Source organism: Bos mutus, chromosome 19, assembly GCF_027580195.1.
Source record: "Bos mutus isolate GX-2022 chromosome 19, NWIPB_WYAK_1.1, whole genome shotgun sequence".
Lineage (NCBI taxonomy): Eukaryota > Metazoa > Chordata > Mammalia > Artiodactyla > Bovidae > Bos > Bos mutus.
Window position 1 is genome coordinate 62,270,085 of NC_091635.1, and position 24,763 is coordinate 62,294,847.

Genomic DNA, 24,763 nt, shown 5'->3' on the forward strand with positions numbered 1-24,763 from the left:
ATGCTTTCGAGCTGTGGTGTTGGAGAAGACTCTTGAGAGTCCCTTGGACTGCAAGGAGATCCAAACAGTGTCACCCTGCTTACTCTACTATAGGATCCAAATATTTTATTTTTTCCATGTGTTAGTAACTTCATTAATATTTCTACTATTTCTTGTGAAATTTGGACAATGACATACTTACAAGGAATACAAGTTTAAGCATACAGCATCTTTAATAAATGGTTAGAAAAAAATGTATTTTGCTGACAGAGTTCTTCCTGCTGGGGTTAGCAGACACAGTGGAGCTACAGGCTATCCTTTTTTTTTCTTTTTTTTTTTTTTTTTGTGTGTGTGTGTGTTTTACACACTTACAGTTGTGGGAAATATTGGAATGATCCTTTTAATCAGGACTGATTCTCGACTTCATACACCTATGTATTTCTTCCTGGCAATTCTGTCTTTTGCAGATGTTAGTTATTCATCCACCATCACTCCAAAGATGCTGGTAGACTTTTTATCAGAGAAGAAAACCATCTCCTTTGCTGGCTGCTTTCTGCAGATGTACTTCTTTATAGCCTTTGCTACAATTGAATGCATCCTTTTTGGGTTAATGGCCCATGACCGCTATGTGGCCATATGCAACCCTCTCCTTTACTCCTTGATCATGTCCAGGACAGTCTGCCTAAAAATGGCAGCAGGGGCTTTTACAGCAGGACTGTTGAACTCTGTGGTTCACACAGGTTATGTGAGCAGCTTGTCATTCTGCAGTTCCAATGTCATCCATCACTTCTTCTGTGATAGTCCTCCAATTTTTAAGCTCTCATGTTCTGACACACGCCTGTATGAAAGCATCTTGTCCACTTTTGCTGGTGTGACTATAGTTGGGACTCTGCTGGTGATCCTCACCTCCTACTGCTACATTCTCTTCTCCATCTTCCGTATGCATTCAGGAAAGGGGAGGCACAAAGCCTTCTCCACATGTGTGTCTCACCTGACAGCCATCATCCTGTTCTATTCCACCTCTATCTACACTTATCTCAGACCTTCCTCCAGCTACTCCCTGACTCAGGACAAAGTGGCTTCCGTGTTCTACACAGTGGTCATCCCCATGTTGAATCCTCTGATCTACAGCCTCCGGAACAGGGAAGTGAAGAAGGCTTTATGGAATGTAATTACTAGGAAAAGGGTCCCTTCATTTCTGGGGTTGTTTGGTTAATTTTCTGAACTAATGGAGTATTTAATAAATTTTAAAATACTGGTTGAAGCTTACTATGATTGTGGGCTTCATTTTCTTAACTTAGTAGAGTGCATATTGAACGTTAAAATGATGGATCAACTTATCATTTTTCATTAGAATATTTTCTAAGTAATCATGTTGTATTCATATCCAAATATATTAATCCAACTGGAGATGGAAATTGCAACCCACTCCAGTATTCTTGTTTGCAAAATCCCATGAACAGAGGTGCCTAGAGGGCTTCTCTGTCCATGAGTTGCAAAGAACTGGACATGACTTAGCAACTAACCTTCATATCCAACAGGATAAGCTAAATTATCAAATTTATATGAAACTCTAAAACTTTCATCTAATTGTTCTATATTTCCACTAGATTCTCAAAAGTACCATGTGTTTTAATGAAACTTTGTTTAGAGAATAAAATGATTAATTATTGGGCTTCCCAGGTGGAACAGTGGTATAGAACCCACCTACCAATGAAAGAGACGCAGGGGACAAGGGCTCGACCCCTGGGTCAGAAGGATCCCCTGGAGAAGGAACTGGCAACCCCCTCCAGCATTCTTACATGGAAAATTCCACGGGCAGAGGAGCTTGGTGAGCTGCAGTCTGACATGGGGTAGCAGAGTGGGACATGACTGAGTACCTGATCATTTAGAGACAAAAGTTACAATATCATATGATCTAATCATATAGGGTATTTTTAAGTTCCATTTAGCTTGGCCTTCTGTGTCAGAATTCATGTTAGTATTAATAGAGATATTGATATATTAAATATGTCAAAAAGATTTAAAATTGATTTCCATTTTAAGTTTTTGAATTATTTCTCCCAGGAGATGCTTAAGTCATATTTCAATACTAAACTTTTAATTGTAGCAGTAGACCTTTTATTTCCCTTCTTCCCCTCATGCACATATATGTTCATTAAATAATAATTATGAGCTTATACAAACATATGCTATCAAGAAAATTGTTAACTGACTAGAATGCACCAATTAAAGTAGCACTCCTTGGATTCATTCCATTCTCCATAGATTTCCCAATGCTTTTCTCACTTCCTCTCTCCCAGACTGAGACATATACACAAACCACAAGCACACACATTCGACTATGGCAATTTTTAATCAGTGCATGGCTCCAAAGCAGGTAGGTAAATGCTTGGTGAATGAATGTGGCACATATTATTTATATCAAGTTATATCAAGTTACTGGATTTCCTGTGTATGGGAATCTGTTATCAAGTTAGCAATAAAAATGAGTTAAGATGTGTCTTAATGTTAAAGTTAAGCATTATATGGAGTTAGCTAGGAAGCTGGCTTAGTAGAACTCTGGAGGAAACTGAGTAGGATCCAGGGCTTGCTAAGGAGACAAGACCTGAGATGCTGTCAAGCTAACCTTATGGCCTGGAATGAAAGGTCAGTCTGTTCTAACATCCATTGCCCTATGGTCCACATAGTTGACTCTCACCAAAGGGATATTCATGAAGTCATCAATGTTGTTGGTTCATCCCTGGACCATGCTCTTGCCCCACAGGTCCAAATAGTTATCTGGCCCTGGAGGCCATGCAGCAGACTGATTAGGCTGTTCTCAGAGATGGTTCACTCCTTCACTGAGTGGCTCACGCACATTTTTCTGAACCAGCTGGCTGCTTATGGCTGTATTTTTCTGCTTTCCCTGTCTTGAGTAGGCAATGAAATCATATACATGGTTAAGATATTTCATTAATAAATATCAATATTATATTCCTTGCATCAAATGCTTTAATTTCTAGTATAATTTAGAAGTAGAAACAATGTTTGGGGGATTAAATCCAGTTATTCTGTGATTTAGGGCTTCCCCGTAAAGAACCTGCCTGCTAATGCAGGAAACATAGGTTTGATCCCTGGGTCATGGAGATCCCCTGAAGAAGGAAATGGCAACCCACTCCAGTATTCTTGCCTGGGAAAGCCCATGAACAGAGGAGCCTGGTGGGCTACAGTCCATGAGATTGCAGAGTCGGACATGACTGAGTGACTAAGCACCACATTCTGAATTTTAGGTTTTATGCATATCGTATTTTAAACCTTGTTCTCTAATCTGTAAGTCTAGTCTCTTATATTTAGTTACTTTCATTTGCAAAGTCTTCAAATATTTCCAACTTTGGGAACTATTACCACTGAATTATATTTGTTAATTTTAATTAGCTGAATATGTACTACTTTTGAAACTTAAGATTATTTATTTAGCCTTTAATTGCTTGGGAAAATTATTTTAAAATCATATTTTCTTGCTCATTTTTTCAAAGAATTTATTTAAAATATATTATATATATATATATATATTAATTTTCTTTGACTCAAAAGAAATTGAGATCGTAAAAGCATTGAGACCTCTAATTTTGAATTTGATTTTATCATTCTCTTCTTTAGAATTTGACATTTATTAAACCCTCACTTATGAATGTAGCATTCTTTTGCACCTTTTGCTATTTGCATTTTGTTCTGTTTTTCTAATGTCCCTAGTCTTCTATTTTACTTAAATATTTAACGTTACCACCTACCACTTAGCAACAATATTTTGCCTTATTCGAGGATTTATGAGTATTTTACTTACTAAGGTTAATGAATTTTGAAACGCATACCTTTATGCTTTGTTCAGTCAATATTCATCAGCAATTCTGGAAATCAGAGACTAACTTACAAAATTATGAATATCATAAAGTTGGAAAACTAAGCAAACACACGGGAAAGGATGAAATAATCAATATTTAGGAATCACAAAGATTCAAATATACAACTTTACAAAAATATGAAATTATTGGAGTCCTGCATTTAGGAAGAATAAATGTGCAAAGACAGTTGGTATTAATATATAAAAATGTTTATTTGCATTTGTTAAATATAAATAACATGCACAAAAATAATTTTCATTGGTTAATTTAAAAATAAGAAGTCTTAAATTTTGTAAACAACTATTAGGTAGGGGTGAGGTTAAGTGAAACAAATAAGCTTGTTTAATTTCACACAACTCAATTAAGTTAAAACATAGTGTGTTAACTTATAATTATGCTTTAAAAGAGAAAGATAAGTGATATTATGTCAAGAGGAGAAAACAAAGTGGTCACATGTATGGGAAAAAAGTGACATATAAAGTAGTTAAATAGATTTTAAAAGATACAATCTGTAGTAAAAGAAAGCACAATGAACTTCATTGAAAATATGTAGATTTATTGAAATATATGAATTTATAGAAACAATTTTAAAACAAGTAGTCTTTTAGAAACTGTATAAAATGTGGCCATTTGTTGCTCAACTTAGGTACAATTTAATTATTTGGCTTGGAAATTGGTATGTATCATCTTTTTATCTTTAAATTTTGTTATTTTAATTCTACTGTGAAGACTTTGCATATACCTACATTCCATCCTTAAGCCTCAAAACAGTCTATGGGATGTTTCAGTCACTTAATAAAATTTATTATCCTAGAGTTGTTACTAAAGAAGGATGAATCTTGGCCAAGTAATTTCAAGTTTTTGCAAACAAGAGATCAACTGGTTGAAGAGCTATGTCAAAAACTTGGTTTCTGAATTGGGTTCCAATTTCTCAACTTCCTGAAATTGTGTGATCGTTGTAATCTTGTGTTGTAAAACAAATAAACCTATAAGACATCATTCATTATCCATGTTTGTGTTGAGTCTGTGTCAGACTCACTAACACACTGCTAAGAGAAGACAGAAAGATGAAAAGAACATACAGACTTGGAAAGTATATGGAGATACATAGTTTATTTAAATGTAAAACAGACCCTTGCTTTCAGATCAAAAAAAAAAAAATCATTGCCAAGATGCATAATGCTGAGCAGGTTTACCCTATATTTTCTTCTAGATGTTTTATGGTTTCAGGGCTTATATTTACCATTAATCAATTTGAGCTGATTTTTGTTCATGCTGTAAGTTAGGTGTCCAATTTCATTCTTTAACAGGTGGCTATACAATTTTCTCAGTATTATTCTTTGGAGAACTGGTCCTTTTCCCACTGAGTGTTCTTGGCTCCTTTGTAAAATATTAGTTGGCTATACATAAATGTTAGTTGACTATACACAGCCATGCTGTGCAGCATACAGGATCTTAGTTCCCTAACCACAGATCTAACCCAGGCCCCCTACAGTGGAAGTGCAGAGTCTGCACCACTGGACTACCAGGGAAGTCCCTAAAAGACTTGGTCTTAATGCTCATAAAGGGTCCAAAAGACAACATTTTAGGCCTATAAGGAACAGAAGTACAGTATTATTTGCAATAGTGAAGACATGGAAGCAACCTGACTGACCAACAGTGGATAAATAGGTAAAGAAAATATTATATGTGTATATACATCCACACACACAAAACGGAATTAATACCCATAAAAAAAGGAAATCTTGCCATTTGTGACAACATGGATGGACCTTGAGGGCATTGTGCTAAGTAAAAAAAAAAAAAAAAAAAAAAACACTAACCAATTTGATCACATGGACCACAATATTGTCTAACTAAATGAAACTATGATCCATGCAGTGTAGGGCCATCAAAGACAGACAGGTCATGGTGAAGAGTTTTGATAAAATGTGGTCCACTGGAGAATGGAATGACGAATCACTTCAGTATTCTTGCCTTGAGTAACCCATTAACAGTATGAAAAGACAAAACATAGGACACTGAAAGATGAACTCACCAGGGCAGTAGGTGCCCAATATGCTATTGGAGATAAGTGGAGAAATAACTCCAGAAACAATGAAGAGACAGAGCCAAAGCAAAAACAACACCAAGTTGTGGATGTGACTGGTGATAGAAGCAAAGTCTGATGCTCTAAAGAGCAATATTGCATAGGAACCTGGAATGTTAAGTCCATGAATCAAAGCAAAGCAGAAGAAGTGATCAAACAGGAGATGGGAAGAGTGAACGTCAACATTTTAGGAATCTGGGAAGTAAAATGGACTGGAATGGGTGAATTTAACTCATATGACCATTATATCTACTACTGTGGGCAATAATCCTTTAGAAGAAATGGAATAGCTAACATAGTCAACAAAAGAGTCTGAAATGCAATACTTGGATGCAACCTCAAAAACGACAGAATGATCTCTGTTCATCTCTAAGGCAAACCATTCAATATCAAGATAATCCAAGACAATGCCCTGACCAGTAAAGCTGATGAAGCTTTACCTTCTAGACCTTCTAGAACTAACACCTCAAAAAGATGTCCTTTTCATTATAAGAGACTGGAATGGAAAAGCAGGAAGTCAAGAATCACCTGGAGTAAAAGGCAAATTTGGCCTTGGAGTACAGAATGAAGCAGGGCAAAGGCTAACAGAGTTTTGCCAAGAGAATGCACTGGTTATAGGAAATACTCTCTTTGAACAAAAAATAAAGACACTATACATGAACATCACCAGATGGTCAATACCAAAATCTGATTTATTATATTCTTTGCGATCAAAGATGGAGAAGCTCTATAAAGTCAGCAAAAACAAGACTAGGAACTGACTGTGGCTCAGATCATGAACTTCTTATTGCCAAAATCAGAATAAAATTGAAGAAAGTAGGCAAAACCACTAGACCATTCAGGTATGACCTAAATCAAATCCCTCACAATTATACCATAGAAGTGAGAAATACATTCAAATGACTAGATCTGATAGATAGAGTGCCTGAAGAGCTATGGACAGAGATCTGTGACATTATACATGAGACAAGGATCAAGATCATCCACAAGAAAAAGGAATGCAAAAAAGCAAAATGGCTCTCTGAAGAGGCCTTACAAATAGCTCTGAAAAGAAGAGAAGTGAAAAGCAAAAGAGAAAAGGAAAGATATAACCATTTGAATGCAGAGTTACAAAGAATAGCAAGTAGAGTTAAGAAAGCCTTCCTCAGTGATCAATGCAAAAAAAAAAAAAAGGAAGACAATAGAATGGGAAATACTAGATATCTCTTGGTGGGAATGCAAACTAGTACAGCCACTATGGAGAACAGAGTGGAGCTTCCTTAAAAAACTGGAAATAGAACTGACATATGACCCAGCAATCCCACTGCTGGGCATACACACCAAGGAAACCATAATTGAAAGAGACACGTCCCCAGTGTTCATCGCAACTCTGTTTATAATAGCCAGGACATGGAAGCAACCTAGATGTCTATCAGCAGATGAATGGATAAAAAAGCTGTGGTACATTTACACAATGGAATATTACTCAGCAATTAAAAAGCATACATTTGAATCAGTTCTAATGAGGTGGATGAAACTGGAGCCTACTATACAGAGGGAAGTAAGCCAGAAAGAAAAACATCAATACAGTATACTAATGCATATATATGGAATTCAGAAAGATGGTAATGATAACCCTGTATGCGAGACAGCAAAAGAGACACAGATTTATAGAACAGTCTTTTGGACTCTGTCAGAGAGGGCGAGGGTGGGATGACTTGGGAAAATGGCATTGAAACATGTATATTATCATATGTGAAATGAATAGTCAGTCTAGGTTCGATGCATGATACAGGATGCTCGGGCCTGGAGCACTAGGATTACCCAAGGGATGGTATGGGGAGGGAGGTGGGAGGGAGGTTCAGGATGGAGAACACATGTACACCCATGGTGGATTCATGTCAATGTATGGCAAAACCAATACAATATTGTAAAGGAAAAAAAAAGTAAAATTTTGTGGTGATTTTACTTAGTGTATATTTTATTTAAATCAATAATTGATAATTTTATACTGAAATTTTAGCATTATTAATGAGAAGGCTCAATAAAGCTATCAGCAATAGCAACCCACTCCAGTAGTTTTGCATGGAAAATCCCATGGGCAGAGGAGCCTGGTAGGCTGCAGTGCATAGGGTCACTAAGAGTCAGACACCACTGAGCTACTTCGCTTTCACTTTGCACTTCCATGCATTGAAGAAGGAAATGGCAGCCCACTCCAGTATTCTTGCCTGAAGAATCCCAGGGACAGGGGATCCTGGTGGGCTGCCATCTATGGGGTCGCACAGAGTCGGACATGACTGAAGTGACTTAGCAGCAGCAGCAAACTACTATCAGAAATAGTAGTATAATACCAAATAAGGGATAATAAACACTGATTAGATTATTTATTCTGTTAACTTTGAATTTGTACAATACTGTTGATTATGGACATTAACTAAAGTTAACTAAAGTTCATAAGTGAAATAAAATAATTTCTTTTTTTTTCCTAAAAAGAAAAGAAAATTAGAGATACCAAGGGAACATTTCATGTGAAGATGGGCTCAATAAAGGACAGAAATGGTATGGACCTAACAGAAGCAGTATATATTAAGAAGAGCTGGCAAGAATACGCCAAAGATTTATACAAAAAAGATCTTCAGTTCAGTTTCGTTCAGTCACTCAGTCATGTCCGACTCTTTGTGACCCCATCAGCCACAGCACGCCAGGCCTCCCTGTCCATCACCAACTCCCAGAGCCCACACAAACTCATGTCCAATGATGCCATCCAACCATCTCATCCTCTGTTGTCTCCTTCTCCTCCTGCCTTCAATCTTTCCAAGCATCAAGGTCTTTTCCAATGAGTCAGCTCTTCGCATCAGGTGGCCAAAATATTGGAGTTTCAGCTTCAACATCAGTCCTTCCAATGAACACCCAGGACTGATCTCTTGAGGATGGGCTGGTTGGATCTCCTTTCTGTCCAAGAGACTCACAAGAGTCTTCTCGAACACCATAGTTCAAAAGCATCAATTCTTTGGTGCTCAGCCTTCACAGTCCAACTCTCACATCCATACATGACCACTAGAAAAACCATAGCCTTGACTAGATGGACCTTTTTTGGCAAAGTAATGTCTCTGCTTCTGAATATGCTATCTATGTTGCTCATAACTTTCCTTCCAAGGAATAAGTGTCTTTTAATTTCATGGCTGAAATCACCATCTGCAGTGATTTTGGAGCCCCCCAAAATAAAGTCTGACACTGTTTCCCCATCTATCTGCCATGAAGTGATGGGGCCAGATGCCATGATCTTAGTTTTCTGAATGCTGAGTTTAAGTCAGCTTTTTCACTCTCCTCTCGCACTTTCATCAAGAGGCGCTTTAGCTCTTCTTCATTTTCTGCAATATGGGCCGTGTCATCTGCATATATGAGGTTGTTGATATTTCTCCCTGCAATCTTGATTCCAGCTTGTGTTTCCTCCAGCCCAAAGTTTCTCATGATGTACTCTGAATATAAATTATATAAGCAAGGTGACAATATAGAGCCTTGACATACTCCTTTTCATATTTGCAACCAGTCTGTTGCTCTAAGTCCAGCTCTAACTGTTGCTTCCTGACGGCCCAGATAATCACAATGGTATAATCACTCACCTAGAGCTAGACATCCTGGAATGTGAAGTGAAGTGGGCCTGAGGAAGCAACACTAAGAACAAAGCTAGAGGAGGTGATGGAATTCCAGTTGAACTATTTCAAATCCTAAAAGATGATTCTGTTAAAATGCTGCACTCAATATGCCACCAAATTTGGAAAACCCAACAGAGGCCACAGGATGGGAAAAGGTCAGTTTTCATTAAAATCCCAAAGGAAGGCAATGCCAACGAATGGTCAAACTACCACACAATTGCACTCATCTCACACACTAGCTAAGTAATGCTGAAAATTCTCCAGTCAGGCTCAACAGTATATTAACCATGAACTTGCAGATGTACAAACTGGTTTTAGAAAAGGCAGAGGAACCAGAGATCAAATTGTCAACATCCATTGGATTATTGAAAAAGCAAGGGAGTTCTAGAAAAAAAAACATCTATTTTTGCTTTATTGACTATGCCAAAGCCTTTAACTGTGTGGATAACAACAAACTATGGGAAATTCTTCAAAAGAAGGGAATACCAGACCTCCTGACCTGCCTCTTGAGAAATGTATATTCAGGTCAAGAAGCAACAGTTAAAACTGGACATAGAACAACAGACTGGTTCCAAGCCAGGAAAGGAGTACGTCAAGGATGTATTTTGTCACCCTGCATATTTAACTTGTAAGCAGAGTACATCATGAGAAACACTGAGCTGGAAGAAGTACAAGCTGAAATCAAGATTGCCAGGAGAAATATTGCCGGGGTCCAGCCTGGCTGATCCAGGGTATTTGAAAGAAAGACGGCATAGGCGACCTATTTATTTAAATATTTATCAAAGATATAAAGAGTAATAGAATGAGGATAGCTCAATAAGAAAATTCAGTGGAGAAAAGAGGCTGAAATAAGGATAGCTCAGTGGGGAAATTCAGTGGAGAAAAGAGGCTGAATAATTCAGACAGAAAATGAGAGAAAGAACGACATGGGGAGACCAAGTTTTGGTGAAAAAGGCCCGCACTTTTTTTCCCAAAGTAGTTTTTATACCTTAAGTTATGCATAGAGGATAATGGGGGAAGGGGTAGAGTCATGCAGTAAGCCAGGCTTTCTTCCTTCAAACTTATCATATGCAAAAGTTTAGGTGATTCTGGCCCAGAGGCCTGTTAACATTTTAAGAAACTTATTTTTCTCTAAAGCTGATTATTCTAAAGTCAGGCTCCAGCCTCCAAAAAACATTGGATAGAGTTGCATTCCTATAGGGCAAAGGTGAGGTGGGCTCAATCAAGAAAAGAATTAACTCAAGGGTCCAAGGTTACAAACATTGAGGCTATTACTTACATTTCTATACACCCATTATATCAATCAATACACTGCCAAGGACACAGTAGGTAAGGGGTATGGAAACTTAGCAGCAAACATTGGCCCAATAAGTGAAAAACCCTTCACCAATACAATTTCTAATCAATCTTTTAACTACTCAAAGGAATCTGTGTTTAGACAGTATAAAACATCTCTTGCCTCTCACAGTTGGGAGGCTCTGAACAATCACGTGTGGCCGGAAAAACCTATTCAGGCAGGCTAGAGGATTTCCAAAGGAGTTTGTAGGTTAAAACACTGTCACACCCAGGACTTATTAACTGGAGCTGTAAGCTAACTCTTTTTTCAGAGAGAAGTAGTGGGGGAAAGCCCCCATAAAGTCAGAGGTGTAAGTGAGAGCACAAAGCAGAAAGTAGGCAGACTCTGGTTTTGGGGGTAGATGCTCGAGAATTTCCAGGGAGACTCCTGAGGCTTGATCCCGCCTTTGCGTATGCCAAGCCCCCTTCCTCATGACCTTTGCCAGGGGTGGAGCTCGCTCCCCGCAAAATATCAATAGCTTCAGATATGCAGATGACACCACCCATATGGTAGAAAGTGAAGAGGAGCTAAAGAGCCTCTTGATGAAAGTGGAAGAGGAGAGTGAAAAGGTTGGTTTAAAGCTCAATATTTAGAAAACTAAGATCATGGCATCTGGTTCCATCACTTCTTGGGAAGTAGATGGGGAAACAGTGGAAGCAGTGTCAGACTTTATTTTTTGGGGCTCCAAAATCACTGCAGATGGTGATTCCAGCCATGAAATTAAAAGACACTCCTTGGAAGGAAAGTTATGACCAACCTATACAACATATTAAAAAGCAGAGATATTATTTTGTCATCAAAAGTCCATCTAGTCAAAGCTATTGTTTTTCTAGTGGTCATGTATGAATGTGAGAGTTGGACTATAAAGAAAGCTGACTGCTGAAGAATTGATGCTTTTGATGTGTTGGAAAAGACTGTTGAGAGTCCCTTGGACTGCAAGGAGATCCAACCAGTCTCTCCTAAAGGATGTCAGTCCTTAATATTCATTGAAAGCACTGATGCTGAAGCTGAAACTTCAATATTTTGGCCACTTGATGTGAGAAACTAACTCGTTGGAAAAGACACTGATTCTGGGAAAGATTGAAGGCAGGAGGAGAATGGGATGACAGAGGATGAGATGGTTGGATGGCATCACCGACTCAATGGACATGAGTTTGAGTAAACTCTTGGAGTTGGTGATGGACATGGAGGCCTGGTGTGCTGCACCCCATGATGTCTCAAACAGCCCATGACTGAGTAACTGAACTGATAGATATGTGTTTCTTTAAGGTGTCTCAATTCTGCTCTATTTGTATGTGCTTATGTTTATGTGGAAACCATACTAGTTCAGTAACTATAACTTTCGAATATTGCCTGAAGTTTGGAAGTGTGATGACTCAAAATTTGTTCCTGCTTGAAATTCCTTAGCTGCAATGGAGTTTTACATTGTTCAACATGTAAGAAAACCTAATGTAGTTGGGTGCAAATTAATGAAGTTTATTTCTGTATACTTCAGTTAATTAAACCTCTCAAAATAAACTGCAATGTGCAATGAGGTGATGCTAGTTCTAGTACTATTTTTTTTTTATTATTTTTCCATTTACAAATCTATCCATGAAATTTTGAAAATCAATTTGAATCCAGGAAACAGTGGACTTAGTCATGCTATAAACAGACCTGACATGGGCAATGATGTCATGACAAAGAAGACTAAGAGAATGGAATCACAGACTACACTTTCAATAAGAGAATGTGAAATGGAAGAAGAGACTGATGACAAGATGTTTGTGAGATTTATTCAGGAAACACTCTTTTGGAGAGAATCTGATCTCAGTAACTAGCATTAATGTTCTTTATGTATGGATGTGAGAGTTTGACTATAAAGAAAGCTGAGCACCGAATAACTGATGTTTTTGAACTGTGGTGTTAGAAAAGACTCTTGAGAGTCCCTTGGACTTCAGGGAGATCCAACCAGTCCATCCTCAAGTAGGTCAGTCCTGGGTGTTTATTGAAAGGACTGATGTTGAAGCTGAAACTCCAATACTTTGGCCACCTGATGCGAAGAGCTGACTCATTTGAAAATACCCTGATGCTGGGAAAGATTGAGGGCAGGAGGAGAAGGGGATGAAAGAGGATAAGATGGTTGGATGGCATCACTAACTCAATGGACATGGGTTTGGGTGGGCTCTGGGAGTTGGTGATGGACAGGGAGGCCTGGCGTGCTGTGGTTCTTGGGGTTGCAAAGAGTCGGACACGACTGAGACTGAACTGAACTGAACTTAATGTATAAATATGAATTGTGCAGCAGTGTTCTCTATAGAAACCAGCTGTTTTGTTAAAAAACACAATTAGACCGTTTTTTTTTTTTCCTATTCCTTTCTTTTCTTCTCAAAAATTTCCTGTTCTTTAAGTTTCTCTCCTCCACAGTGATACATATAAACAAATCCACATGAACACACATTCAGTTATGGCAGAGTTTAATCAGGGCATAGTTCCAAAACAGGTACATCAGTGTTTAATGGGTGAAACTGACTCATATTCTGCATGATAGAGTCATGAATTTCCTGCTTATGGAAATCTATTAATTATCAATAGCATCCTTTAAAGTTAATCTGAATATTAAAGGTAAACCTTAATATGGAAGTGGAATGGGAGTGACTTAGTAGAATTCTGGAGGAAATTGAGAGGGGGACAGCTCTTGTTAAGATGGTAACTATAGTATATAGTTTTTGGAGAGAAATTCCTCATGGCTTTTGCCTTGCACTTGCTGCTAGTGTCACCTGATAGAAGCTTCAATATTCAAATCAACTGGTATGTGGTAAAGCTGATCTCATGACCTGTCATAAAGTTGTCATCCAGCTCAAAAATCTAGGTACCATTGTGGCTGACATATTTGAATTATTCATATTTGCCAGAAGAATATTCATGAACTAAGTAGTTAGCATCTTCTTCCAATTTATTTCACCCAAAACAGGTGGGTTGCAGGTTAAATTTACCCAGAAATGTGGTGAGTTACATACACACACAATTACACACAAACACACACTCATACATATGCATACATAGGGGGAGAATTACAATTTTGTAGTGGGTTGTGTACCCTTTTGGAATAAGCTAAAATTATCAAAAAAATAGGCAATTAAATAGCCAATTAAATGTTTTATATTTGGAAAATATCTTTAAAGTAACACAGACATCAATAGCCAAGTTATGATGCAAGTCCACATATAGTGTGATTCCATCTACCTGTGTGTGATCATATTTTAATTACTTTTGATAATGGAGTTTCTGCCATTAGAGGACTGACTCACAACTAAAAGCTGTAGTCTAGTCCCCATGGTTATCCAACCCTCTTTCAGGAAAAAAAAAAAAATCCAGGTTTGTGTATATATTCAAGAAGTGTCTCAAATTTTTACACAGATAGAATCCGTATTATCTCTGATTTCATTTCACTTCAGCATAAAAATTGTCTCTTTATAATTTTTATGTCTCAACTGAGTTATTAGAGAAGATTCTGATAAGAATGAAAATAATAGACCAAATGAACTAGTACTGGGAAAGATGTTAGTAAGTATGTGCTGCTGTCCTTATCTTTCACTGCTGAGGACCAGTATGTGACTGTTACTATAGGGCATTGATTTGATAATGTGCTTTGAAATGAGAACAGATGTGTGGTTAACATTTAAACACTACATAATAATTCTTAAGGGTATAATAGGTATCAAAATATTGGTTATTTGAAACAGGCTATGTTTGCTGCTTGGAGAACACAAAAGTGGCATTCGGGTGGTGAGTCATAAATATTGGAGTTGAAGAATATAGAGAGCTGTCTTTGTGGGGGAAAAAAATGCGTTTGAGTTAAATACCTCCTCAGAAAATGGGGAAGATGCCAACAAGGATAGCTGTGAACTTTGCGTTTTAGATGTGTGCTAAACAAGAAAGAATAGAACATAAATATTGCATTAGAAAAAACTGAAGTGAAATATGGAGACTTAGACCAAGGATTTGTGAATGCCTCAACCCACATTTAAGACAGAGAATTGCTTAACAAACTCCAATGTTTATTCATTTTTCACTAGTTTCTACCTTATTTCAGTTGTTCTTTTACTATACTCTATTATCTAAGCCTTTTTTTCCCCCTCATGTGCCACTAGCCACATTAACATTCCTATTACTTAATGCAAACATAGAACAGTGAAATCTTTCCATGTAATGGAAGCTGAAGCATTTTATATCTGTAAAAAATGGCCAGAAAAAATTATACTTTACTGAAGGAGTTCATCCTGTTGGGATTAGCAGACACACTGGAGCCACAGGTTATCCTCCTTTGCAATTTTTCTATGATTTATATGCTTACAGTTGTGGGGAATTTTGGGTCGATTCTCTTAATCAGAGCTGATTCCTGACTTCACACGCCCATGTATTTCTTCCTGGCTAAGCTGTCCTTTGTAGATGTTTGTTATTCATCCATCATCACTCCAAAGATGCTAGTAGATTTTTTATCAGAGAAGAAAACCATCTCCTTTGCTGTCTGCTTTCTGCAGATGTACTTCTTTATAGCCTTGGCCACAACTGAATGCATCCTTTTTTGGGTTAATGGCCCGTGACTGCTATGTGGCCATATGCAACCCTCTCCTTTACACCTTGATCATGTCCAAGACGGTCTGCCTGAAAATGGCAGCAGGGGCTTTTACAGCAGGACTGTTGAACTCTGTAATTCACCACACAGGTTATGTGAGCAGCTTGTCATTCTGCAGTTCCAATGTCATCCATCACTTCTTCTGTGACAGTCCCCCACTTTTCAAGCTCTCTTGTTCTGACACATGCCTATATGAAAGTATCATGTCCACTTTTGCTGGTGTGAATATGGTCAGAACTCTGCTGGTGATCCTCACCTCCTACTCCTACATTCTCTTCTCCATTTTCCATATGCATACAGGGGAGGGGAGGCACAAAGCATTCTCCACGTTTGCGTCTCACCTGGCAGCCATCATCCTGTTCTATTCCACCTCCATTTATACTTATCTGAGACCTTCCTCCAGCTACTCCTTGACTCAGGACAAAGTAGCTTCTGTGTTCTACACAGTGGTGATCCCCATGTTAAATCCTCTGATCTACAGTCTCCAGAACAGGGGAGTAAAGAAGGGTTCAGGATGGGGAACATATATATACCTGTGGCAGATTCATTTTGATATATGGCAAAACCAATACAATATTGTAAAGTTAAATAAAATAAAATTTAAAAAAAAGAAGGCTTTATGGAATGCAATTACTAGGAAAAGGATTCATTCATTTCTGTGGTTGATTAATTTTCTTAACTAAATAAAGTATATAATTTAACTTTCAGAAACTGGATCAAGCTTATCTTCATTACAACTTAATCTGTCTAATCATGTTCTGGTAATGTTCATCGACACAAGTCCTATTAGATATAATTTATCAAAATTATGTAAGATCATGAAACTTTTTTGTAATTATTGTATGTTTTCCAATAGTTTTCTAAAATGTGATTTATTCATAAAGCTGCCTTGGTTAGGGAAATAAAGGGTGACGTATATGGAGATACGGGGAAGGCAATAGCACCCCACTCCAGTACTCTTGCCTGGAAAATCCCATGGATGGAGGAGTCTGGTGGGCTGCAGTCCATGGGGTCGCTAAGAGTCAGACATGACTGAGTGACTTCACTTTTATGCATTGGAGAAGGAAATGTCAACCCACTCCAGTGTTCTTGCCTGGAGAATCCCAGGGATGGGGGAGCCTGGGTGGGCTACTGTCTATGGGGTCGCACAGAGTTGGACACGACCGAAGCGACTCAGCAGCAGCAGCAGCATATGGAGATAATTTTTGCAATGTCACATGAATCTAGCTGTGTATTATATTTGTAATTGTCAGCTTTTTAATGTATTTTTTCAACATTTATGATTTGTTAAGGATTGTATATATCACGTGTGTGAAAATGTTTTCAATGTTGATTTCCACTTTATTGAATTAGGGCTGTAATGCTTAAATCATAACTCAGTAATATAATTTAGCTGCTACAGTAAACATGTGGACTTTCATCTCCTTTATCCCCATAAACACATACTTATTCATTAAATAATATGTAGGAATTTGTTTAAATGTATTTGTTTAGAAAACTGCTGTCTGGTTAAAAGGCACCAGTTGCAACAGGTTTTCTTCTCTTCCCATCTTTTCTTCTCAAAAATTTCCTGTTCTCTCACATTTTCTCTCCCAGACTGATCCACATATTATACATAAAGCCACATGCACACGCATTCAGCTATAGCAGAGTTGAATCAATGCATAGTTCAAAGTAGGTAGATCGATCTTTGAAGGATAAAACAGACCCATATCCTTTAAAACAGTCTCATGGATTTCCTGATTATGGAAATATTCTACCAGTCACCAATTAAATTCATTAAAGTTAATCCATATATTATATTAAAGGTAAGCAATCATATATAGGTGGAATGAAGTGACATAGTAGAATTCTGGAGGAAATTGAGTGGGATTCAGGGCTTGCTAAGATTCTAACCACACTTAGACATTTTGAAGGGATATTCCTCGTGGCTCTTCCCTTGTCCTTGGTGCTGAAATTGCTCCTGATAGAAGTTGTAATATTCAAGTCATCTGGGGTATAACAAAGCAGATTCCATGACCTGTCACACCATCCAGTGTCCTCTGCTGTCCACATAGTCCAGCTGCATATGATGAGTATTCATATAAGCATGTAGTTATAAGTTAGTGTCTCCTTCTAATTTATTTCACTTAAAAACAGAGCTTCCATGTTGGCTCAGTTGCTAAAGACTTTTCCTGCAATGTAGGAGATCTGGGTTCAATCCCTAGGTTGGGAAGATCCCGGAGAAGGAAATGGCAAGCCATTCCAGTATTCTTGCCTGGACAATTCCATGGACAAAGGAGTTCAGCAGGCTACAGACCAGGGGGTCCCAAAGAGTCAGACACAACTCAGTGACTAACACACTCACTTTCAAGAACAGAGCTAGCTTGAAGGTTAAATTCAGCCAGACAAGTGTAGGGGTACACACACACACAAAGGGAAGAATCATAATTTGGTAGATGATTATGTAACTATTGTAATAAGCTTAAACTTCAAAGAAAGAGGCAATTAAATAGATCTTTTTTTTTTTAATTTGGCAAATAAATACCTTTGAAATAACACAGAGATCAGAAAGTTCCATATAGGGTTTATTCCCATCTACATGCATGTGATCATATTTAAATACTTCTGAGACTGCAGTTTCTGCCTTTAAAGGATTCATGACACAATTAAAACTTATAATCTAGTCCCCATGGTTACCTAATCCTCTTTAAGGAGAACAAAATAAAAGGATAGTGATATGCATATACTCAGAATGTGTCTCAAATTTTTACAAACTGGTAATTCAAAATTTCACTGCTTTACATTTCACTTATAGCATGAAAATTATCCTCTTTATGTTTTTATGTGCCTCACCTGAGTTATTAGGGATTCTAGAAAAAAACCAGAAATAATAGACTAGACAAGTTAGTACTGAGAAAAATGCTGTTAAGTACTTGGTGCAGTCTCTGTCATTCACCACCCTAAACAGGTATGGTGTGTGCTACCACAAGACATTAGTTTGATAGTGTGCTTTGAAAGGAGAACAGTTATTTGTGTACCTTAATACACTACAATATCATCACTAAGAATATGATAGATGTCAAAATATCAGTTATCAAACTGGGCTATTTTTTGCTGCCTGGAGAATCGCACACAAGTGATTTCCAAGTGACCATGCATACATTTTGGAGTTAAAGCATATAGACAGCAGACTTGTGGAGAAAACAAAAAAAAGTGATTTCAGTTCAATTCAAATACCTTCTCAGAGAATGGAAAAAACTTCAGAAAGAATAGCTCTGTACTTTGCATTTGGATATGGACAAGACTGGAAAGAATCAAACATAGATGCTGCATTCGAAAAATAACCTTAAATGATGTATGTTATTTAGATGATGAGTCATTTGTGGATCCCTCAGTCCAGAATTAATAGAGCCAATACTTAATAAAATCTAATGCTTATTCGTTTGTTTACTAATTCTCCTGACTCTGTTTACCGTGCTCTGTTGTTCTAGGTTTCTTTTCCATGTATGTTTTACTTTATCAATATTTCTATTTCTGGTAAATTGTGCAAAGGGAAATATGCATACCCAGTTTAAGCATACTGTATCTGTAATCAATGGACAGAAAAAAATGCACTTCACTCACAGAGTTCATCATGTTGGGATTAGCAGATACATTGGAGGTACACGTTTTCCCCTTTTGCCTTTTCTTGGTGATTTACATGCTTACAGTTGTGGGAAATGTTGGGATGATCCTCTTAATCAGGACTGATTCCAAATTTCACACACCCATGTATTTCTTCCTGGCTAACCTATCCTTTGCAGATGCTTGCACCATCACTCCAAAGATGCTGGTTGATTTATTATCTGGGAAGAAGACAATCTCCTTTGTTTGCTGCTTTTTGCAGATGTACTTCTTTTTAGCCTTTGCCACAACTGAATGCATCCTTTTTGGGTTAATGGGCCATGACCACTATGTGGCCATATGCAACCCTCTCCTTTGCTCCTTGATCTTGTCCATGATGGTCTGCCTAGAAATGGCAGTGGGGACTTTTATAGCAGGACTGTTGAACTCCATGGTGAACACCAGTTATGCAAGCAGCTTACCATTCTGCAGTCCCAATGTCATTCATCACTTCTTCTGTGACAATCCCACATTTTAAACTCTCCTGTTCTGACACACACCTGCATGAAAGCATCTTTTCCATTTTTGCTGGTGTGAATATGGTCGGAACTCTGCTGGGCATCCTTACCTCCTACTCCTACATTCTCTTCTCCATCTTCCATATGCATTCAGGGGAGAGGAGACACAAAGCATTCTCCATGTGTGCATCTCACCTGACAGCCATCATCATGTTCTATTCCACTTTCATCTACACTTATCTGAGACCTGCTTCCAGCTACTCTTTGAGTCAGGACAAAGCGGCTTCTGTTTTCTACACAATGGTGATCCCCATGTAGAATCCTCGATCTATAGTATCAGGAATACGGAATTGAAGAAAGCTTTATGGAATGTAATTACTCGTCAAAAGATTCCTTCATTTATGTGATTGATTAATTTTTGGAACTAAGTAGAATATATAATTTAGTTTTCAGAAACTGGATCAAGCTTATTTTCATTATAGATTAATCTGTGTATTCATATTCTGGTAATTCTCATGAACATGTGCCCTATTAGATATAATTTATCAAACTTATGTAAGATTATGCAACTTTCATCTAATTGTGTGTATTTCCTATAGGTTGCTAAAATGTAATTTATATGTAAAACTATCTTGGTTAGGGATATAAAGGGTCAAGTATATGGAGATAAAATTTACAATGTCACATGAAACTAGGTGCTTATTATTTTTGTAATTGTTATTTTTTGATGAATTTTTCACCATTTATGATTTGTAAAGGATTAAAATATATCATGTGTGAAAAAGTTTTCAATGTAAAATAGATTTCCATTTTATTGAATTATTAATGTATTAATGCTTAAAGTAAAAATAAAAATAGCATTTAGTTGCTACAGTAAATATGTCAACTTTTATTCCCTTTATCCTCACAAACACATACATATTCATTAAAGAATATGTAGGAATTTGATTAAATATATTCTGCTTAGAAAACTGCTGTCTGGCTAGAATGGACTGATTGCATCGGCTTTTTTTCTCTTCCTGTCTTTTCGTGTAAAAAATTTCCTGTTCTTCTCTCATGTTTTCTTTCCCAGACTGATACACATATTAACACAAAGCCTCAAGCACACATATTCAGCTATGGAAAAGTTTAATCAATGCATAGTTCAAAGCAGTTAGACCAATGTTATAAGTTTGAAACAGACCCATATTCTTTACAACAGTCTCGTTGATTTCCTGATTATGAAAATGTTCTACCAATTATCAATTCAGTCCATTAAAGTCAATCTGTATATTATATTAAAAGTAAGCAATATTATATAGGTGTAATGGAATGGCTTAGTAGAATTCTGGAGGAAATTGAGTAGGATTCAGGGATTGCTAAAATGATAACCACATTACAGTTTTGGGAGGGATATTCCTCATGGCCCTTCCCTTGCTCTTGCTGCTGAAGTTTCTCCTGATAGAAAATGTGGCATTCAAATCACTGGGGATGTGGCAACACAGACCTTATGACCTGTCACAGACACCTAGGGCCCTCTGTGGGCCACATAGTCCAAGTGGATCAGAAAAATATTCATATAGGGGTATACTTAGTAGTTAGAGTCTCCTTCTAATTTGTTTCACTCAAGAACAAAGCCAGATTGAAGATTAAACTCAGCCAGACAAGTGGAGGGGCACATACACACACAGACACAAAGGGAAGAATCATAATTTGGTAGAGAGTAGTGTACCCATTGGAATAAGCTAAAACTACAAAGAAAGTGGCAGCTAAATAGACATTTTTTTTTTAATTTGGCAAACAACTTTAACACAGAGATCACTGAGTTCCATCTAGAGTTTAATTTCATATACTTGCACATGATCATATTTAAATACTTCTGAGCTGGAGTTTCTGCCTTTAGAGGATTCATGACACAATTAAAACCTATAATTCAATCCCCATGGTTACCTAGCCCTCTTCAAGGAGAATAAAATAAAAGGGGAGCAACATACATATATACTCAGAAGGTGTCTTAGATTTTTACTAAGAAGTAATATAAAGTTTCACTGCTTTACATTTCATTTGACACATGAAAATTGTCTTCTTCATGTTTTTTTTGTTTTGTTTTGTTTTTTGGTGCCTCACTTTAGTTGTTAGGGATTCTAGTAAAAACAGAAATGATAAACTAGACAATTTAGTACTGAGAAAAATGCTATTAAATACTTGGTGCAGTCTCTGTCATTCACAGCCATAAACAGGTACAGTGTGTGCTACCACAAGAACAGTTATTTGTGTACCTTAATACACTACAATATCATTATTAAGAATATGATAGATTTCAAAGTATCAGTTATTGAACTGGGTTATTTTTTTGCTGCTTGGAGAACACACAATTTCCAACTGGCCATGCATAAATTTTGGAGTTGAAGAATGCATGTGACTTAAATTCAAATACGTGCTCAGAGAATGGAAGAAACTTCGGCAAGTATAGTTCTGTACTTTGCATTTTGAATGTGGACTAGATGGGAAAAAATAGAACCATAGATATTGCATTCAGGAAAAAAAAAAAAAAAACTTAGGTGATATATGTGGATTTAGACCAGTCATTTGTGGATCCCTCACTCCAGATTATTAGAGACAAATGCTTAATAAAATTGAATGTCTATTCATTGGCCCGCTAATTTCTCTCTGACTCTGTTTATCATGCACTGTTGTCCCAGGCTTCTTTTTCATATATGACTTACTTAATCAGTATTTCTATTTCTGGCAAATTGTGCAAAGGGAAATATTTACACCCAATTTAAGTTTAAGCATACTGTATCTGTAATCAATGGGCAGAAAAAAATTATACTTCACTCACAGAGTTCATCCTTTTGGGATTAGCAGACACACTGGAGCTATAGGTTATCTTCTTTTGCCTTTTCTTAGTGATTTACATGCTTACAGTTGTGGGAAATGTTGGGATGATCCTCTTAATCAGGACTGATTCCCAACCTCACACATCAATGTACTTCTTCCTGGCTAACCTGTCCTTTGTAGATGTTTGTTAATACTCCACCATCACTCCAAAGATGCTGGTTGATTTATTGTGAGAGAAGAAAAAAAATCTCCTTTGCTGGCTGCTTTCTGGAAATGTACTTGTTTTTAGCCTTTGCCACAGTTGGATGCATCCGTTTGGGGTTAATGGCCTGTGACCTCTATGTGGCCATATGCAACCCTCTCCTTTACTCCTTAATCATGTCCAGGACCGTCTGCCTGAAAATGGCAGCAGGGGCTTTTACAGAAGGACTGTTGAACTTTGGTTCACACAGGTTATGTGAGCAGCTTGTCATTCTACAGTTCTAATGTCATCCATCACTTCTTCTGTGACACCCCTCCAATTTTTAAGCTCTCATGTTCTAATACAGGCCTGGTATGAAAGCATCTCGTCCACTTTTGCTGGTGTGAATATAGTTGGGACTCTGCTGCTGATCCTCACCTCCTACTCCTACATTCTCTTCTCCATCTTCTGTATGCATGCAGGGGAAGGGAGGCGCAAAGCTTTCTCCACGTGTGTGTCTCACCTGACAGCCATCATCCTGTTCTACTCCACCTCCATCTACACTTATCTGAGACCTTCTTCCAGATACTCCTGACTCAGGACAAAGTGGCTTCCATGTTCTACACAGTGGTGATCCCCATGTTAAATCTTGTCATCTATAGCCTTAGGAATAGTGAAGTGAAGAAGGCTCTATGGGATGTAATTACTCGGAAAAGGGTCCCTTCATTTCCGTGATTGCCAGCTTAGTTTTCTTGACTAAATAGAATATATATTGAACATTCAAAACCTGGATCAAACTTATTTTCCTTACTACATAATCTATGTAATCATGTTCTGATAATATTAAAGTGCATACAATCAATTAGATAAAATTAATTGAACTTTATATATAATACCATGGAAATTTCATCTAATCATTGTATATTTTCCCCAATTTTCTGAAACTTGGGCTTCTTTGTAGAGATATTTTGTTTAGGGAAGTAAAGGATTATGTATATAGAGACAGGAGTTACAATGTTACATAAAAATAATTGTGTAGTATATGTCTAACTGTCAGTTTATTTTTTTTTCAATCCATCCTTTTTGCCTATTCAAGATTTGTAAGCCATTGATATACATCATGTATCAAAATGTTTTAAATGTAAAATAGATTTCCATTTTCTTGAACTGTTATCTGGAGGGGGCTATTTAAATAAAATTTCAGGAACATTATCTTAATTGCAATAGTAAACAGCTTAAACTTTTATTTCCTTTATCTCTGCAAATATACACAGTTTTATGAAAGAATAAGTGTGGCTTTGTGTAATGTGTTCTATTTAAAAATGCTCTCTGGTTAAAATACACCAATTACAATAACTTTTCTTCTATTCCCTTCTTTTCTTTCCAAAAGTTTCATAATCTTCTCTTGCTTTATCTCTTCCCAAACTGATGCATACACACAAAGCCATATACACACATGTTCAGCTATGGCAGAGTTGAATTAATGAATAGTTCCAAAGCAGGTAGATCAATGTTTAAAGGGTGAAACTGACACCTATGCTGTATAATAGTCTCATAGATTTCCTGACTATGTAAATGATCTATCAAATACCAATTTCAATTCATTAAAGTTAACTTTAATATTAAAGGTAAGCAATGATATATACCTGGGCTTCCCTCCTAGCTCAGTCGATGAAGAATTTGCCTGCAATGCAGCAGACCTGGGTTCGACTCCTGGGTCAGGAAGATACCCTGGAGAAGGAAATGGTAACCCACTTCAGTATTCTTGCCTGGAAAACCCTATGGGCAGAGGATCCTGGCAGGCTACAGTCTATGGGGTCACAAGAGTTGAACACAATTTAGCAATTAAACCACCACCAACAACAATATAGGCGGAATGGGAGTGCCTTTGTAGAATCTGGGAGGAAATTGAGTGGTGTGCAGGGCTTGCTAAGATAATAACCATACCTGAAGTTTTTGGAGGGGAATTCCCCAGAACTTTCCCTTGCATTTGCTACTGAAGCTGCAGCTGATAGAAGCTGTGATTTTCAAGTCATCTGGGATATGGCAGAGCTGACCTCATGACCTGTCATGAAATTGTCATCCACCTCAACCATCTGTGGTCCATGTTGTTCATCT

At 37.4% G+C, this 24,763-nt stretch overlaps 1 protein-coding gene and 3 pseudogenes across 1 annotated transcript; all 4 read left to right on the top strand.

The window, feature by feature from the left end:
* Nucleotides 1–218: 218 nt before the first annotated feature.
* On the top strand, nt 219–1,195 carry LOC102285762 (olfactory receptor 5F1-like). The gene is given in 2 exon segments (XM_070357352.1): nt 219–299; nt 302–1,195. Coding segments are annotated over 2 exon segments (975 nt in total).
* A 13,951-nt stretch (nt 1,196–15,146) lies between these two features.
* Nucleotides 15,147–16,224, top strand: LOC102285471 (olfactory receptor 5F1-like; annotated as a pseudogene).
* A 2,894-nt stretch (nt 16,225–19,118) lies between these two features.
* On the top strand, nt 19,119–19,951 carry LOC102285201 (olfactory receptor 5F1-like; annotated as a pseudogene).
* A 2,659-nt stretch (nt 19,952–22,610) lies between these two features.
* Nucleotides 22,611–23,380, top strand: LOC102284922 (olfactory receptor 5F1-like; annotated as a pseudogene).
* Nucleotides 23,381–24,763: the final 1,383 nt, after the last annotated feature.